Genomic DNA, 16,502 nt, shown 5'->3' on the forward strand with positions numbered 1-16,502 from the left:
ATGAAAAATGCTCGTTTTCTTTGTATCCATTAAAATTTCTGTGCTGTGAGAGTACTAAAAATCATGCGTGTAAAGCTTAAAAAAAATATACGGCCCTGTTTTTAATAGATATGATAATCTGTCCTTGTATTTTGCGATAACAATGCATATTTAAAAGATGGCACGCCCTATTTCAGTCACTTTTGTATTTAAACAGATCAGTGAGGTGGTAATAGAACAAACGTTACGTTTTCTTCTCTTCAAATACGAATAAATTAAGTGACAGGCGATGAAGGGTGAGTACTGAAAGATATAACAATTTCATTAATAAGACTGTAAAATTAAAAAAACAACCATGATATTTATATTATATAAAGTATCGAAACTTTTCTATAAAATCGAATTTACATGTAAATAATTGATATTTTTTGCAATTGCAACAACAGTAGAATAATGATTGTGATCATTTCTGTATAGGAATATACCTAATCGCCATCGCCTTTTTGGCATCTTGCACCGTGATTACCGCGGAGTTTATATCTGTATTAGAAGAAGAAGACGAATGTCCTGTGGTGGATACTTGCCCACCGAAGTTACTATTCCACGAAACGGATTGCAGTAAATATTATGAGTGCAAAAACGGTCGGAAGATTTTGCAAGAATGTGCGCGCGGTCTACACTTTAGTAAAATATGGGGAGGCTGCTTGGAACCCGACAAATCAGAATGCGGCAAAGGCGCCACCGATTGCACGAAGAACGGCGACTTATTAGCGCACGAATGTAACTGCTTTAAATTCTATGAGTGCAAAAATAATCTCAAAATCTTGCATGAGTGTCCCAGCGGAGAGCACTTTAGCAAGAGCCTTCGATATTGCATTAAGGGGACTACATGCGATGATGATGAACCTGCAAACCCGGAATGCATAGAAGGCGTAAATCTTCCTCACGAATGTAGATGCGAGAAATATTACGTGTGTAAAAACAACAGAAAAGTCTTGCAAGAGTGTGAGGAGGGATCGAACTTCAACAAAAGAACCTCTACTTGCGTGGTAGGACCTTGCAACAGGGACCCGGAGTGCGAGGAAAACACACGAAAGCCTCACGAATGTAACTGTACCATGTATTACACCTGCCAATCGGAAGAATGGGTTTTTTCTAAGTGCTCGTCCGGTCTTCATTTTAATCCTGTCGAGCAAAGATGCATGCATCCAGTAGATGCTGGTTGCGAAAAAAATCCTGGCGACTGTAAAAATTCTATTGATGAGACATGGTCTCACGAGTGTGATTGCAGATTGTATTACAGATGTGTAAATAAGAGGAAGGAAATATTAAGCTGTCCTTGGGGAAGGTATTTTGATGAGAACAGACTGGTATGCGACTACGCGGAAAATGTGAAAGATAATTGTAAAAACAGCTGGGACGACTGGTGGTTGACTGGTAAATGATTATCATTCTCGAAGAACATAAAAAAAGCTGAAAGTTAACGATGAAAAAATACAAAGTATTGTATGTTTGATAAAATTATGTTATTTGTAGATGTAGATTATTTTGCTGAAGTATTTTAATAAATCTGATAATATAAAATTGCCTTTTTACACTTTCCCGTCAATACAACTCTCTGCACATCACTTTATTAATATATGATTTTTTTGTAACTTAGATTTGACAATATAGATAAAATTATATTCGTAGGAATGAGAAAGTTTTACTTGATGATTTGCAGCTAAGTAAGTAAAGATGCGTAAATACAATCATTAGCAAATATATATTAAAAAGAATTATTTTATCAATAAAGACTAATTGTAAATAGTTATAAATTTCTAAAAACAAATTAAAATTGTCACTCAAAATTCCGTCTCCTTATTTCACTACCAAATTATTATCATTTGTTTCTAAATATATTTTTAGATATTTTATGTAAAATATATTATTAAATATTTACATACCGTAAAAGACAAAGGTAGGCTGTTAAAAAGAAAAGCGCCAAGAATATTCCACTTTCAATGACAATGATGCAGTCTAAAAATCCTGCTATTTAGTAGCTGTTCCTTCGGTAGTCATTTTTGACAAATAAAGCGATAAGAGTATCCTGATTCCAGATTAAGAATATCCAAATAATAGATCGGAAGCATCTGGAGTCTTCCATTGTGCCATATTTTATTTGCCCTGTAATTCATAACACAGTTAGTGCTTTGGTTGCTATAAAATTGAAGATAATCATAAAAGGTTATATTTTATTTTTTGCAAAATCGTAAAATTAAACAATTTGGTAGAAAAATCGACTTGTTAGAACAATATTCATTATTATGTATGAATAATCACACCAAGTGGAGAAAAGAGAATATAATTATTTTGATAAAAATATATCAATTTCATCTGTTTATCTTATAATTGTGTAAAATTTTCAATAATAAAAAGCAAGTCAATTGATCAAAGAGATCGGATTGAATCGTTCCAATATATTTATTGATAAGCACATGATAAATTTTGTTTTAACATTTGCCTAAGTAGGCGTATCCAAGCAGATTAAAAATAGAATTAAAAACTAAAAAAATGTTAAAATTTTTAAATCAGATCGATCTTGCAATAATCTTGCAATATTATTATAAAATCTGTTTCAGATTTTCTAAAATTTGAATAAAATTGTTTACATTAGAGTTTTGTGTGTGTGGAAAGAACTGTTATATGTTGAGATAAAAAAACATTAGCTATAGATTCAGAGAATCTTTATGCAAATTTCAGTACAAAATTGTACTGAAATTTAGGCCGTATATTAAATTATGCAGTGATTATGATTATGACACTCTGTTGAAAAAACTAAATTACTAATATTAAAATAAAACGTTTCATTGTGTAGAGCAACATCGTCATTTCGACAAAGTCACTTTGACGAAATCATTTCAATGAAGGAATTTTGTCAAAGCGGAAGATAAGATCAAAGATAGCGTAAGAGAAGATTGAGATACGGGAAGATAGAGATTACAAAAACCGAATACAGCAAAAATCCATTAAGGAGAAATAAATTAATTCAGATGACCTGACAAATGAAATAAAAGACGTGAAAGAAAGAGACAGAGAAGGTGGAGTGATAGAAAATCAACAATTGTCGGAAAACGTCAAAAGTTGAAGAATACTGTGAAAGACAAACTGGAAATTAAATATGTATATTGAAATAGTATTAATCGTACCTCTATCAAAAGAATTATATATTACATGCGCATAAAAAGTACCTTCAACAAATCCTGGAATTAAAGCGGAAAAATACAAAGCGGCAAAAGAGCTGTTAGCCAAAATGGTGGACGATAGTTTCAACGACATCTATCTTAAAACCCAGATGTGAGTGAACTAAAATCGGTCATGTGACGGAAGTGGGGAGTGGCGGTAAACACAAATCTATGCCAGTGTCAATATTCTATTCATTTCTATTCTATGCTATAATTGTTAATAATTAACGTTGTTTTCATTAAGTCTCCCTTTTCACATTCTTTTTTAATCATAATATTCATTTCTTTTTAAATATATATAAGTATATATAAGTAATATAGTTAAAATAGAATTGATAACATTCACGAGTTGCTTACGAGTATAAATTTACCTAATTATCGGCTTGTCTATTTTATAATTGGTAAAATAATCCAAAACAGGCTCTTAACATACGATAAATTTGTATAGTTAGCTATGGAAAAGTTGTACATTCTTACGTTTGATGAATTCTACAATAGACCTTGCATAGACCTTCGGCATGAATCACCAAGCAAAAAAGTGTTACAATATTTTTTTCATTCGTCCAATCCGTATTTTTAAGCAATTGACTGTTTATAAAGTAAAATTCTTCTCTTTTGCCGTTTTCCCACAATCAGCTGTCACCGGCTGGCTGCACGGCAGCGCGAGCATGCGTAGAGTGCAAAATATTGTTATATGCACGACGAAAATTTTTGCATATTTTTATCATGCGCATGTGCTACCAGTGAAAGAGTGGAAACTAAGGAGAAACTTCAGAATACAGAGATTATTTGATTCACTACTTCAGTATACTGCAGTACACGGACGTCCGTTAGTGAAGAGAGAGAAAGAGAGAGAGAGAGAAAGGGAGAGAGAGAGAGAGAGAGAGAGAGAGAGAGAGAGAGAGAGAGAGAGAGAAAGAGAGGGAGAGAAAGAAAGAGAGAGAGAGTGAGGAGGACGAGAGGAAAAGGGGTAAAGACAGAGAGGGAGAAACGAATGTGCGAGTGCGGCGGGCGTAACGGCACAGCGGCGATCGTGTGTATATTTTTCTAGTCACAAGTTTCGAAATAACGTCAGCAAAACGGCTGCGGGAAAAAAGTCAGCCAAGAAGATGGCGGATACTGAGGAATTGGAGGTGAGTACGATGCGTGTTAGAAATAACAAATCAAGTAGAGTACGGCGGATGTGAGGGGCATCGTGGCGTTTCCCGGTTAGCGGATAAAGCGCCGGATAAGCGACCTGCTATTCCGGTCGCCCAGCGTTGCCTTCAGTTCCGGCTCGATCCCCGGAATTCCCAATGGATGATTGTCTCTCTGTTTGTGGAGTGTACGGCGTCTCGTTGTGACTCGGTGCCACGCACGCCCTCGATGTGTGCCGGTCTAACATTATTTCGCGGGCGCGCTTTCTTCGTGTATCAGCTGATACGTTTACGGTTACGTAGTACATAGCAGTGATCGTCACGGTGTCTCCTATTGAATCACATTGGAGCGGATTGATTGATAGATTGCAGTGTTGGATACTCCCGAGAATGGAAGCGATCCATGACTTCCGTGGTACGATTTCGTGAAAACCTGTGGGTAACCTCTCAGTATATTGCTCTCACATTTCGTTGCTCTTATCCACGGCACGAACTTGTGGGATTTTATTCGTCCAGCATGGTTATTAAAATGCGCATATTGCCACGTTATTGCTTTTGGCCATTGTAAATCTGGAAAACCAAACATGTATTACAATAGAATTGTCTATAATAAATCGTTTTAGGTATGAAAAAAAAAATTAGTAATATATCATACTGAAAACATTTTTAAGACGCATTGTGCTTTAAAAACTTTGATAAATAATATTCGAGAATCTTTTTATATGTGTAATATACAAAGTATATAATATACTTTGTTATAATTCTTCAAAAAAGATTACATTGATAGGGAATGGAATGTTTTGATTGCAGAGTATGGTATTAAGTTTTCGAGTATCTGAGCTTCAGATGCTTCTCGGTTTTGCTGGTAGAAATAAATCTGGCAGAAAGAACGAGTTACAAGCGCGTGCATTGGAGCTATTACGTTTGAGATCACATCCAGCTGTCCGCATGAAAATACGTGAATTATATAAGACAATACAGTAAGTTGAAAAGTGAAAGTTTGAAAGCCTCTATAGAGAAATGAAGCCTCTGTAGAAAGTATACAAATAATCTTGCACTTATCATCTATAAATAAATTACTTTCAAGCATTTACTCCAAAATTCATAATAAGTTTGGGAGACCAAGCTTTTGTAAGATAGTAAGTCGTACAGTCAGAGAACAAGCTTTTGTTATGATATTTTTTTTGTTATCTCGAATAAGATCTGGAATGAAAATATATTTTCAGAGCAGATCAGATGGCAGCTCATCAAATGTATGGTCAAACTGGTGGTTCGACTGAACCACAAATTGACCAAAATATGCATAACAGAAATTATTACTCCACAAGGTATTTGCTACCTCTGATTAATGCAACCCTTAATACCTTTGGTTCATTATATTGCATTACTTTAGCGCTTAAAAAGCAAGAATGATTATATAGGATGATTTAGGAAGAAAGGTTAATACTTTTGGAAGTGAGAGGTTAGTATTGGTCAACATAAGCAAAAATGTTAATATAAATTATTTGCTTGTGTTGACTGATACTAACACTCCAAAGTATTGATTTTTCCTCCGGAATTACTTTATAAAATTATATAACTATTTTCTTATATATATATATATATATATATATATATGTAAAAGAAAATAGTTTTATAATTTTACACAAAAAAAGAAAATTTGCACTGCATTATACTTTATTACAATTACATTAGTAAAACTAACAATGTATGTCTACTAAAAATGTTTTAATACTTTTTTGTTTCATACAAAATTACTCTACAAAATTACGCTTAAAAAGATATAGTAAAAAAATAGTTACTTATTTACTATATCTTTTATTTACTATATCTTTTTCATAAATATTTACTTATTTATTGTATATTTGCATAGACAGGCTATGAGTCAGCAACAGCAACAGCAGGCATCTGCTGGGAAGGATTTACCTCCTGCACATCAAGCATCCCTACCTCAAGCACCTAGAACCAATCCATATCCACAAACCGGTTATACTACTGTAGTACCACAGGTATGCAAATAATGTTATTCTTATATCTGTGAAAAATTAAAAATAAATATTGCCAATAAATGAGAGTAGCTTAGTTTCAAATACAAGTCTAAATATAATAAATAATATAGTAAATAATATAGTAAATATAATAAATTTTTTAAAATTTCTTTTCAGCGTACACCAAGTGCAGGATATAATCCGTATCAATATCCACCCAAAGTTTTATCAGCGCCATTACAAATACAACCCACCAGCCAATATCCTGTTCATCCAGATGTTAGGCTGAAGAAACTTCCGTTTTTCGATTTATTAGCAGAATTATTGAAACCGTCTAGTTTAATGCCACAGGGATCGATGAGAATGCAAGAAAACACATTCGTATTTCATTTAACACCTCAACAGGCAACTGATATTGCTGCTTCGCGTGATTGCCGAGCTGGCGGTAAAATGGATTATATTGTACAGGTATGTTGAGAAGTCGCATGTAAAATATCAATTCTAAATCATTGTTCACAAAAACATGTAAGAAACAATGAAAGTATATTTCGTAATATTGACACTTATGATTTTTATATGTAATTTAACTAGGTGCAAATGCGATTCTGTTTGCAAGAGACCTCGTGCGAACAAGAAGATTATTTTCCTCCAAATATTGCGGTAAAAGTTAATGGGAAATTGTGTCCTTTACCTGTAAGTAGTTCAATAAGTTCAAATTAAATCTACAATTTTTTTTTCGAATTTGTACATGCAAATTCTTGAATTGGAATAATCAGATAGCTCTTCATTCATCTAAATATAACAAAAATTTTTATATATTTGTTAAATGGAAAATTTAAAATTTTAGTTTATATTTGAATGATCAAAGGATTGTAAATTGGTTGTATCATGTGTGTACTTTTTTTCAGAATCCAATACCTACTAATAAACCAAGCGTAGAACCAAAGAGACCACCACGACCTATTAATATCAGTCCTTTGGTGAAGTTGTCACCCACTGTCGCAAATGAAATACGCGTCTCATGGTCGGCTGATTATGGTAGGCGATACGCGATTGCGGTGTATCTCGTTAGAAAATTATCTAGTGCGGAATTACTCACTAGATTAAAAAATAGAGGTGTGAGGCATTCTGATTATACAAGGGGATTAAGTAAGTTAATTTTCGATTACAGGCATTATTAGAATTGCAATAAAAGAGAGAATCACAATTACAAAAATATATCTTGATTTGCAGTTAAGGAGAAATTAAACGAGGATGCGGATAGTGAAATAGCCACCACGTCATTGAGAGTATCTTTGGCTTGTCCTTTGGGAAAAATGAGAATGAGCACGCCATGTCGCGCATCAACATGTTTCCATTTGCAGTGTTTCGATGCTTCCTTGTTTTTGCAAATGAATGAACGAAAACCTACTTGGAACTGCCCAGTTTGTGACAAAGCAGCACTATATGATAATCTTGTGATCGACGGATACTTCCAGGAAGTTCTTAATTCAAATAAATTATTACCAGACGTAAATGAGATTCAATTGTTACAAGATGGTTCATGGGAGAACTTAGTTATTAAAAAAGAGAAAGACAAAGATAAAGAGAAGGAAAAAAGTGAAGCAAAGGCTGTTGCTGATTCGCGAGATAATAAAATTGATGTGGACACAGTTGATTTAGGTGAGAGAAAAAACATCTTACAAGATATTGCAATAGTATAGTACGGAAAATACAAAATGTGCAATTTTTATTTGTTTAGATGAAAGTAATTCTACTACTCCGACACCGAAAGAGAAGAAACGTACTGTGGTTATCGATTTAATATCAGATAGCGAGGATGACGATGAAGACAATACACCTACACCAAGTACAAAGAAATCAAACAGTGGCATTTCATCGCCAAAGAAATCACAAACCAGCTCTATTAGTAGTACAAGTGAATCGCCCGAGTTAATGATAATTGATTTAGAATAAAGAATTCTGTGATATTAATATACCACAGAGTTTTCATAACAATTCCTTTACAGAACACAATCTGTTAATATTAAAGTATAATTATTATAAAAATACAATTACAATGATAAACGTGACGTTTCATACGACATGTATGTAATTGGTCTTTATAATTATAGTCGAAGTTTAAACTTTTGAATTTCAAGAAGGCAATTTTATATACATTATTTTCGTTCAAATATTGTATATTAAAATTTTCTTAGCCAAATGTCTCTCATATACTTGTATTCAATTGAACGTGAAATTATATTAGTTCCTCTTTTTTTTTTTTTTAAGTCGCTTACAGATTTAACTGATAGATCAAGATTAAAGTAAAAAGACTACACATATTAACTATATATACTTATATACATTGTTTTTATACACCCGTTTCAAGGGTAAAATGAAGAAGACTTCGTTTCTTGTAACTTTATATAATATAACACTGCATTCCCAAATACAAATTTAACTTAAATATTTTATCCGCTCTGAGTTGGCAAACTCACTTGCTAAAGTCGAGTATGATTGCAATAGGGGAGTATTTTAATACGGTTTTCACTATTTTTAAAGTGACTGATTATGCAACATGTAAATGAAGATCTTGTAATAATGTAAGTGAAAATAAACCTTTTGTTTTTTGTAGTATAAGCCTGTTATTAATCTTGACACAAAATCTGACTATGTGGAAGCTATCAAATTCGCTCTTTAGCCATCTTATTTCCGCTAACGTTGTGTTATTTAAGTTTAGCATGTGGAAAATGTGTTTGATAATGCTTATTTTAACCAGGATTCACAGACTTGATCTTTCACTGCAGTTATACCGAATCAGAATATCAGAAGTAAAAAATTTCGTCAATTTTTTTTCTTGCTGAAATAAAACAATTTTTTCTGTATACTGCTATTTAAGATAAAAGATATGTTGAAAATTTCATTATTAGTTCTCCTGCTTGGAGTTTGTAATAATAAATGTATAATTATATCTACAGTTATATATTTTCAGCAAAAATGGTCTTCTGACGATTAGGAGCACGACTTATAATTATTTATTTACGAATCGAAGGAACAATGTTTGATATATGTCATAAATCTAATCTAGAGTAAAAAAGAATAATTTACCTTAATGTACAGTGCAAGGAAGACACGGGATATCTTGTATCATAATTGAATATGACTGCAGTAAAGGACCCTTGATTAATCGCTTAAACTATTCCACAGTAAATTCCTAATTCAGTAGAATGTATTCTTGAGCATCATGCCATGTGCACAGCGATTTTCATTCAATGTATGCTTATGGAATCATGTATGTGGTAAATGTAAATTAGTAGGAGAGTAGTGGCAGTAAGAGAGAACTGCGCGAAAACGAGGAAAACGAGACTGCACAGAGGTACTATTATATTATGTTGAATTATATAATCGGAGATTTTAAAAAAGAATATATGTGATTACTGTGTGGTTACTCCAGAAAATTTCTACAGTATTATGGAACTTTTTACGCTAATCGAATAAATATCCTGATGATAAATTGTAATAACTATATTTATTAAATAAAAAAAAAGTATTTTTAGTAGGATAATAATTCAATACTTACTTTTCGAGAATAATTCTTGTTAAAAAATAGGATGAACTTTTCCGGAGGATAGATGCGGGATGAGAAGATGTCAAACGTATTTTAACAGGATGTATAAGATGTAACATGCTGTTGCTTTTTACAAGCAAATCGCTTTACATGTGCTTCACTAATTAATCTATATCGTCAAATAGACCGGTCCCGTTCGGCGGATATATGTAATTACGCAATGATGAAAGTTGTTGGTCCACAGGGCTCCGCGTGTCGTACAGACTAGGTGCTTGGCATATTATGCCCACCGTGCCACCGAAACACGCAATCGTGAATATCCAAAGAAAGAATCTGTCCAAAACCATAGCTACGAATTTCCAATCTTCTATGACCTGCGAAAACGAGTGAACGCTTTAGATAAGTGATAAGATTTTATATTTCTGTAAGATTAATCCTGTCGATGTATAGCGTTACTGTGACAAATTGTTATTGTATCGTATAAAAATGCTGAGCTCAAACGAGCATGAGAATTATAATAATGTAAAAATATATGAGGACCTTAAAAGATAATAAATTGCTTACCTCTTTAGTTTTATCCTCGTCTTTCATGTGTTGAGCAATGAAACGCACACCTTTGAGAGCCAACATGACCTCTGGGGATAGATGTTTCGGCATCGTGTTTTCGCTATCAGTAACTGAAGTGATATTTTGAATCACTATACATTTTGATTTTTGTTTTTTTTTTTACAAAACTTAATGAATTTATCATTGTTGTATTTTTATTAGTACTGATTATTATTCAGGTGCGTTATTTGACAAAAATATTACCTGATGCGTGTGGTACGTGTCGTGCATCATCATCTCTGATACTTTTGTATGCAGAAGTGACGCTTTCGAATGCGTCTGGACTTCCCTTTAGTTCCAATGGATAGTCGCTTACACTATCACAAGAGAATTGAAAAAATAGAGCAAATATTGACACATGTGATGTCGCTTAAAACCAATTATCACACGAAGCAATTCACCTTCATTCATATTAATCTAGCGCATATTATAAAATGGCAATATTCTTTTTCAATATTAATAAAAATTTATAAAATTAGATACAAATTAAATCGTTTCAATAAAAAATAATACATAGAAAAAATTTGTTTCTAAATTCAGTATACTAACATCTTCAAGCTTATATAAAGCAAAATAAACAATTGAAATTAATTACCTAAAATCTATTTCGTTGGTATATCCACTATCCATATAAGTATCATCGTATTCTGGTGTAGAATACGGTGTGCGACGCATCATTAGTATTCTCGGCATCCAATTTAGAAACACTTGTTTTACCCACGGCGACATATTATGTGTCGATGGAGATCTACAACACGAAACAGTTTAATATCATTTAATTCATTAAGAACCGTAAATATAACATAATAAATTTAAAAATTTACAATCGTTCATTTTTTATCTTTCAATATTTAGAAATTTTGATTAAAAAGTTTAAAAAGAAAATTATTCATTACTTGCTTTATATTCATATTAATAGAATTTTTATTTTTTAAATAGGGCGTTGGCCTTTAATGACTAATAATCACATTTTATTTATTTATTTATTTATTATTCATATTTAATAATAATTTTTTCCATTAAAAATACTTAAAAATGTTTATCAAACAATGTAATAGAAAGGCATTGAGAGCCGTCGCGGGATGTTAGTGCGAAATTATTTAATTTTTTTTAAAGAATTTAATTTATTAGTCTACGTGAGACAGTTAATTTGTACACCGATCTCTGGTTCGAGATACTTAGAGTGTACGAAAAGTTTAGTACATTGTTCTCACATATGGAGAATCATTATGTACTGACAGGAATTATTAGAAAGAAAGGAAGAGAAAAAAGAAATATCAGGGTGCGAGTGGCTAAACCGGGAATTGAACCCGGGTTTTCCGCTTGCCGGGCGAATGTTCTGACCATTAAACTACTCAGACCCCATAGCCATTCGCGCCCTGATATTTTTTCTCTCTCTTCCTATCTTTCCAATAATTCCTATCAGTACATAATGATTCTCCATATGTGAGAACAATGTACTAAACTTTTCGTACACTCTAATTGTAAGTATCTCGAACCAGAGATCGGTGTACAAATTAACTGTCTCACGTAGACTAATAAATTAAATTCTTTAAGAAAAATTAAATAATTTCGCACTAACATCCCGCGACGGCTCTCAATGCCTTTCTATTATATTATTTGATAGTTATCATATATGAGCCTTTCCTATTATATGTGTTATTTGTGTTTAAAAATGTTTGTTTTTTATTTGAAATGCAAAGTATAATATTAGTCAATTCTTTTTGAAACATTTTATAGCTTACCTGAAGTGCACGTTTAAGACGCAGACGGTGATCCAAATGGATAGAGTAACTAAAATCATGGTGAACAATAGATATTTTCCGAGCAAAGGTATGGCCAATGATGTTGGAGGAATAATCTCAGCCAAGAGCAAGAAAAACACCGTCAATGAGAGAAGAATGGAAGAGCACAATGATACCTGCGCAAGAAATGGAAAGCAATAATAAATATATCTGCGATGAGTAAAATACAATTAATTCTTTCTATACATAATATTATGTACAATTTCTTTTTACAATTATACAATTAAACAAATTTATAATATATATAGACTATATACAGAAAACTTTGAAGAAATTTTCAAAGATGTTTAAAGTTTAAACTCGAGAAATTGAAATATTTGTATCTCAGTATCTATGTTGTTTGGATCGAAATGCATTATCAAAGATTAAATAGATAAACATAAGAAAATTGCATATAACAAAATGCAATATGTAAACGTAAATTTTAACAATTTCTCGAACTATGTACCTTTTCGCCGGAATCGCTGGGCAGGTAAAAAACTAGCACCGTTAAAAATGTGATGCCAACGCAAGGGATAATAAGATTAACCGTATAAAATAGAGTTTTTCTTCTCATCGTAATATTGAATGTGATATCTGTAATTAAATAATAATTAAATGTTAATAATTATCTTATATTAATTATTGCATAGTAACGCTTGTTTGTAATTGACATATAAAGTAAAAATATTGAAACATTTTTAAAATTTTACAGTCGTTTTTTGAAATTATACTGAAATATTTTCAGAGTAAATTACATAACGTAATCAGTATGATTATGTCCATTTAAGGGTGACGTTTAAAAAGAAAGTTACAAAAATATAATACGTGCAATTATCTTATATCCCGCCCACACGCACCACCAGGTAAAAATGTTCAAGAAAATAGATTTACTCATAAATGCTCCTCTAACAGCGGAAACAATTAAAATAATTTTTTAATTATATATTTGCGTATTTACCCGAGTAAGGTTCTTCGCAGCATGGATAATATTCTTCGTTGCGTGCTGCTGGTACTTCCAGTATATCCCATTCCACTGATAGATAAAAATCGCTGAGATCTATGCCGATCAAAACAAGATTGCTACCAGGCTCTTGCTTCATATGCTTCAGATCTACCTGCATTAATTTAAAAGCGGTATAAAGCAATTCACATTCATTATGATGAAAAATAAATTAATAACGCAGAAATATATATTTGTTATAAATGAAAAACAATAATCATGCATTTATAATAGAAATAAATTAAAATGTTTGATTAAAAAATACACTAAGCTACAATAAATTTATGACGCAGTGTCTCCTAAAACTATAAGATGTTTTTTTAACAAAGTTTACATCTTATTATTTTAAAGTTTAATTTTTGATTTCGTTTTTAACATTCGCGTAATGCGCCGACCTTTTTATTCGGAATAAATTAATCCCCAATTAATAAAAAAATTTATGGTTAAAAGAACGTTTTGATGATTTTAGAACACACTGTATTACTTGTATGAATATACACTGTTATAACCTGAGCGCCGTTGTAAGTCCATGAACCGAATTTCATAATGCACGATTGCTCATCGAATGGGAAATACTCGACATTAATCTCACAAGATGACTTATATATGGCCGGTGGTTTCCAGAACACTTCACCGGTATATTTCAAAGTAGCTTTTGTCATCAGCGTTACCTCGTAATTTCCATCCGCGCTGTGCGACAAAACGACAGAAAATTAGTTTATATATATAAACATTACTTTCTGCATTTTTTAAATTTATTAAATAAATTTTTATTTCCTCGATCTTCCGCGAAACTTCAATAGCTGCGAATAATTTTTTTTCTAAAGAATATTTGTAACATGACATTAAATTGTATTTCATAACAAATCATTTGCTATTTACTTGTTGTACAGCACAATGTCCGGAAGCCAGATGTTCTCGGAAGGCACATATAACATTTCTATACCACCATACTCCTCTGGATCCCATCGTAATTTATAGTCATACCATTTCTGCAAAAAATAAACAGAAATCAATTTGTTAATCGTTAAGTCTGCTTACAACAATGAGATACTACTGAAAAAATGAAACAAATTGATGTAAAATTGACGACAGATATTACCTGCTCTACCCAAACATTCGTTGTCATCACTTGATTCTTCAAGTTCTGTAAAGCCAGACATTAATAATTAATGTTTAAAGAATCTTAAATATATAATTTAAATAAAAATAGTAAGTTAATATTGTAACAAAAATATGGAGTTTGAAAATACTAATTTAATAGAATAAAGTCTGTACCATTTCTATTAACTGTGATAACTTTAGTCCCAGCCAAACTGTTAAAGTTTCCGTATTATTAATAACAGGACGTATTAATCTATTATAATTGGACAGTATATCATCATATAGTCTCTTCGTGTCAGGATTCGCTTCTAAAACTTTGCTCCCTGAAAGAATATTTGTTAAAACACATTCTAACAAATCATTTAACACCGACTTCTTTCAATTTATTGTAATTACATGAAAAAGAAAATTTCGTGTTAATTGCAGCAAAATTTCACATAAAAGGAATGAAATGAATACGAAATTAATAGAATACATTGACACAATTAAATTCCATCAAATGTTTCTTGCATTTCCGTGAAAAATCTTAACTTTACAAAATGATCGATTCAATTGGAAATCGCATTCAAAATAATTAGAAGAATACACAAAATATTTTTTATTTTTACTATGTTAATTTTTTCTTCAGTAGTGAAATATTGTACAATATTGTGTACAATAATGTAAAGATACATGATTGACACAAATTCTGCATTTGTGCCACTTTTACAGTAAGTATTTTTGCAAGTAATGAGAATATAACTGAATATTATCGACACACACACGATGTTTTCCCGATCATTTTCTTTTATTATCTGATAACAGCCGAATGAAAACTTACCATAAGCGATGCTGAAGATATTGAGCAAAATTGTGATCGCCGATAACTGCATTTTCGGCACTGTTTACAAACTCGTGTGAGAATAGGACACTCGCGGACACTCCCTGTGAAAAACTCTCACCCTCTGGCACATGTACTTTGGCAGTAGTCTTATAAGTGACGTACAAAAACGAGAAACGATAACAAAATACTTAGCGCGCTGAACGGTGGCGTACGGTCGGCGAAACGTCGGGTGACCAGCATCCCACTGGTCCACGATCGATATCCGAACTTACCGCCATGACACTCACACTGTCTGTTCAGGGCGCGACTTGTTCTACTACGTGCAGGGACGGTCTGCGCCTGCCTGCATCTGCGCGCTACGTACGAAAACGACGACGCGGAAATTGAGAAGCGCAATCCCAAAATGCATTCAGGTCATTGCGATGAGAGAGCTTTTATACTAAGGATTGAAACCCGCATAATTTCGGTGAATTCAATTTTAGATGCTATGGATACGCGGAAAAGAATTTTATGCCAATTGCCACTTTTCTATTGTCACAAATAAACTTTATTTTCGTGTTCTCAACTTATCTCCGACAAATGTATCTATAGTTTATATAACCCTCATTTTTGAAAATCAATTACGCGGAAACTAAAATTTAAAGATGTGAGCAAATATTACTATTTTATTCCTTATTGAATTAAATTTTAAGCAAAAACTTTATAGAAATAGGTTTGTAATATTTGAAAATTACTTATAAAAGGTATTTAATGTTTTCGTAAATTTAAGAAAAAAAATCAACTTTAAATTGAAATCTGTAGATGAAAAGTAGTTTATTAGGTATAGAACGAATTGAATATAACTGTTAGCAAGAGCAAGTTCACATATGTCTTTAAATAAAATAAATGAATAAATGGCTTTAACGATGAAATACCGACGCGCAGACGGGTAAGTGATGTCCCGCGGTTATATGTACTCTTTGTACTCTTGTTCGCCCGCCATCCCGGCGCTCCCGCACTAAATTCTAATATGGAAATATGTCACGGAGCGGTTCGCAGGTTGGACGATTAGTGCCAATAAATCGATTTTTGGCAACGAGTAACGCTGCCGAAAGTCACAGGCCAAGTGAGTCGGTGACATGGGAATTCCATTTGGATTTATCAAGATCTGCGCCGTTTAATGTGCGGCTGAATAAATTTCTTAAAAGCTCTATCTGTCGGGAGCGTTCCAGTTCGAAGGAGCCGCTGAGGGAAATCATCTCCGAAAAGGACGATCCTTCGGACTGAAATGCGACTTTCGTTTAACATTCCGGAGAGACGACGCAG

General features: G+C 32.6%; 3 protein-coding genes across 11 annotated transcripts; 2 read left to right on the top strand and 1 right to left on the bottom strand.

The window, feature by feature from the left end:
- Nucleotides 1–191: 191 nt before the first annotated feature.
- Nucleotides 192–1,726, top strand: LOC105679979 (protein obstructor-E). Its single transcript, XM_012380345.2, has 2 exons — nucleotides 192–275; nucleotides 457–1,726. Exons 1-2 carry the CDS (start codon nucleotides 269–271, stop codon nucleotides 1,422–1,424), a joined length of 975 nt encoding a protein of 324 aa, XP_012235768.1. The 5' UTR covers nucleotides 192–268; the 3' UTR covers nucleotides 1,425–1,726.
- A 2,218-nt stretch (nucleotides 1,727–3,944) lies between these two features.
- Su(var)2-10 (E3 SUMO-protein ligase Su(var)2-10) lies at nucleotides 3,945–8,949 on the top strand. 9 transcript variants are annotated; one of them, XM_012380336.2, is made up of 9 exons: nucleotides 3,945–4,336; nucleotides 5,150–5,319; nucleotides 5,566–5,667; nucleotides 6,213–6,348; nucleotides 6,505–6,795; nucleotides 6,919–7,020; nucleotides 7,236–7,476; nucleotides 7,561–7,989; nucleotides 8,069–8,949. In XM_012380336.2, exons 1-9 carry the CDS (start codon nucleotides 4,313–4,315, stop codon nucleotides 8,281–8,283), a joined length of 1,710 nt encoding a protein of 569 aa, XP_012235759.1. In that variant the 5' UTR covers nucleotides 3,945–4,312; the 3' UTR covers nucleotides 8,284–8,949. The 9 variants fall into 9 exon arrangements, with proteins under 9 accessions (XP_012235759.1, XP_012235763.1, XP_067205148.1 ...); XM_012380337.2 differs by lacking the exon at nucleotides 3,945–4,336 and adding an exon at nucleotides 4,359–4,754; XM_012380338.2 differs by lacking the exon at nucleotides 3,945–4,336 and adding an exon at nucleotides 4,360–4,962.
- Nucleotides 8,720–15,520, bottom strand: nAChRbeta2 (nicotinic acetylcholine receptor beta2). The gene is made up of 12 exons (XM_067349049.1): nucleotides 15,195–15,520; nucleotides 14,549–14,697; nucleotides 14,373–14,417; nucleotides 14,153–14,262; nucleotides 13,780–13,960; nucleotides 13,229–13,385; nucleotides 12,737–12,864; nucleotides 12,229–12,404; nucleotides 11,079–11,231; nucleotides 10,688–10,800; nucleotides 10,442–10,554; nucleotides 8,720–10,251 (listed from the first exon to the last, which is right to left on the bottom strand). Exons 1-12 carry the CDS (start codon nucleotides 15,244–15,246, stop codon nucleotides 10,042–10,044), a joined length of 1,587 nt encoding a protein of 528 aa, XP_067205150.1. The 5' UTR covers nucleotides 15,247–15,520; the 3' UTR covers nucleotides 8,720–10,041.
- Between the last annotated feature and the right edge of the window lie 982 nt (nucleotides 15,521–16,502).

This window comes from Linepithema humile, chromosome 2, assembly GCF_040581485.1.
Source record: "Linepithema humile isolate Giens D197 chromosome 2, Lhum_UNIL_v1.0, whole genome shotgun sequence".
In the NCBI taxonomy this organism is placed as follows: Eukaryota; Metazoa; Arthropoda; class Insecta; order Hymenoptera; family Formicidae; genus Linepithema; species Linepithema humile.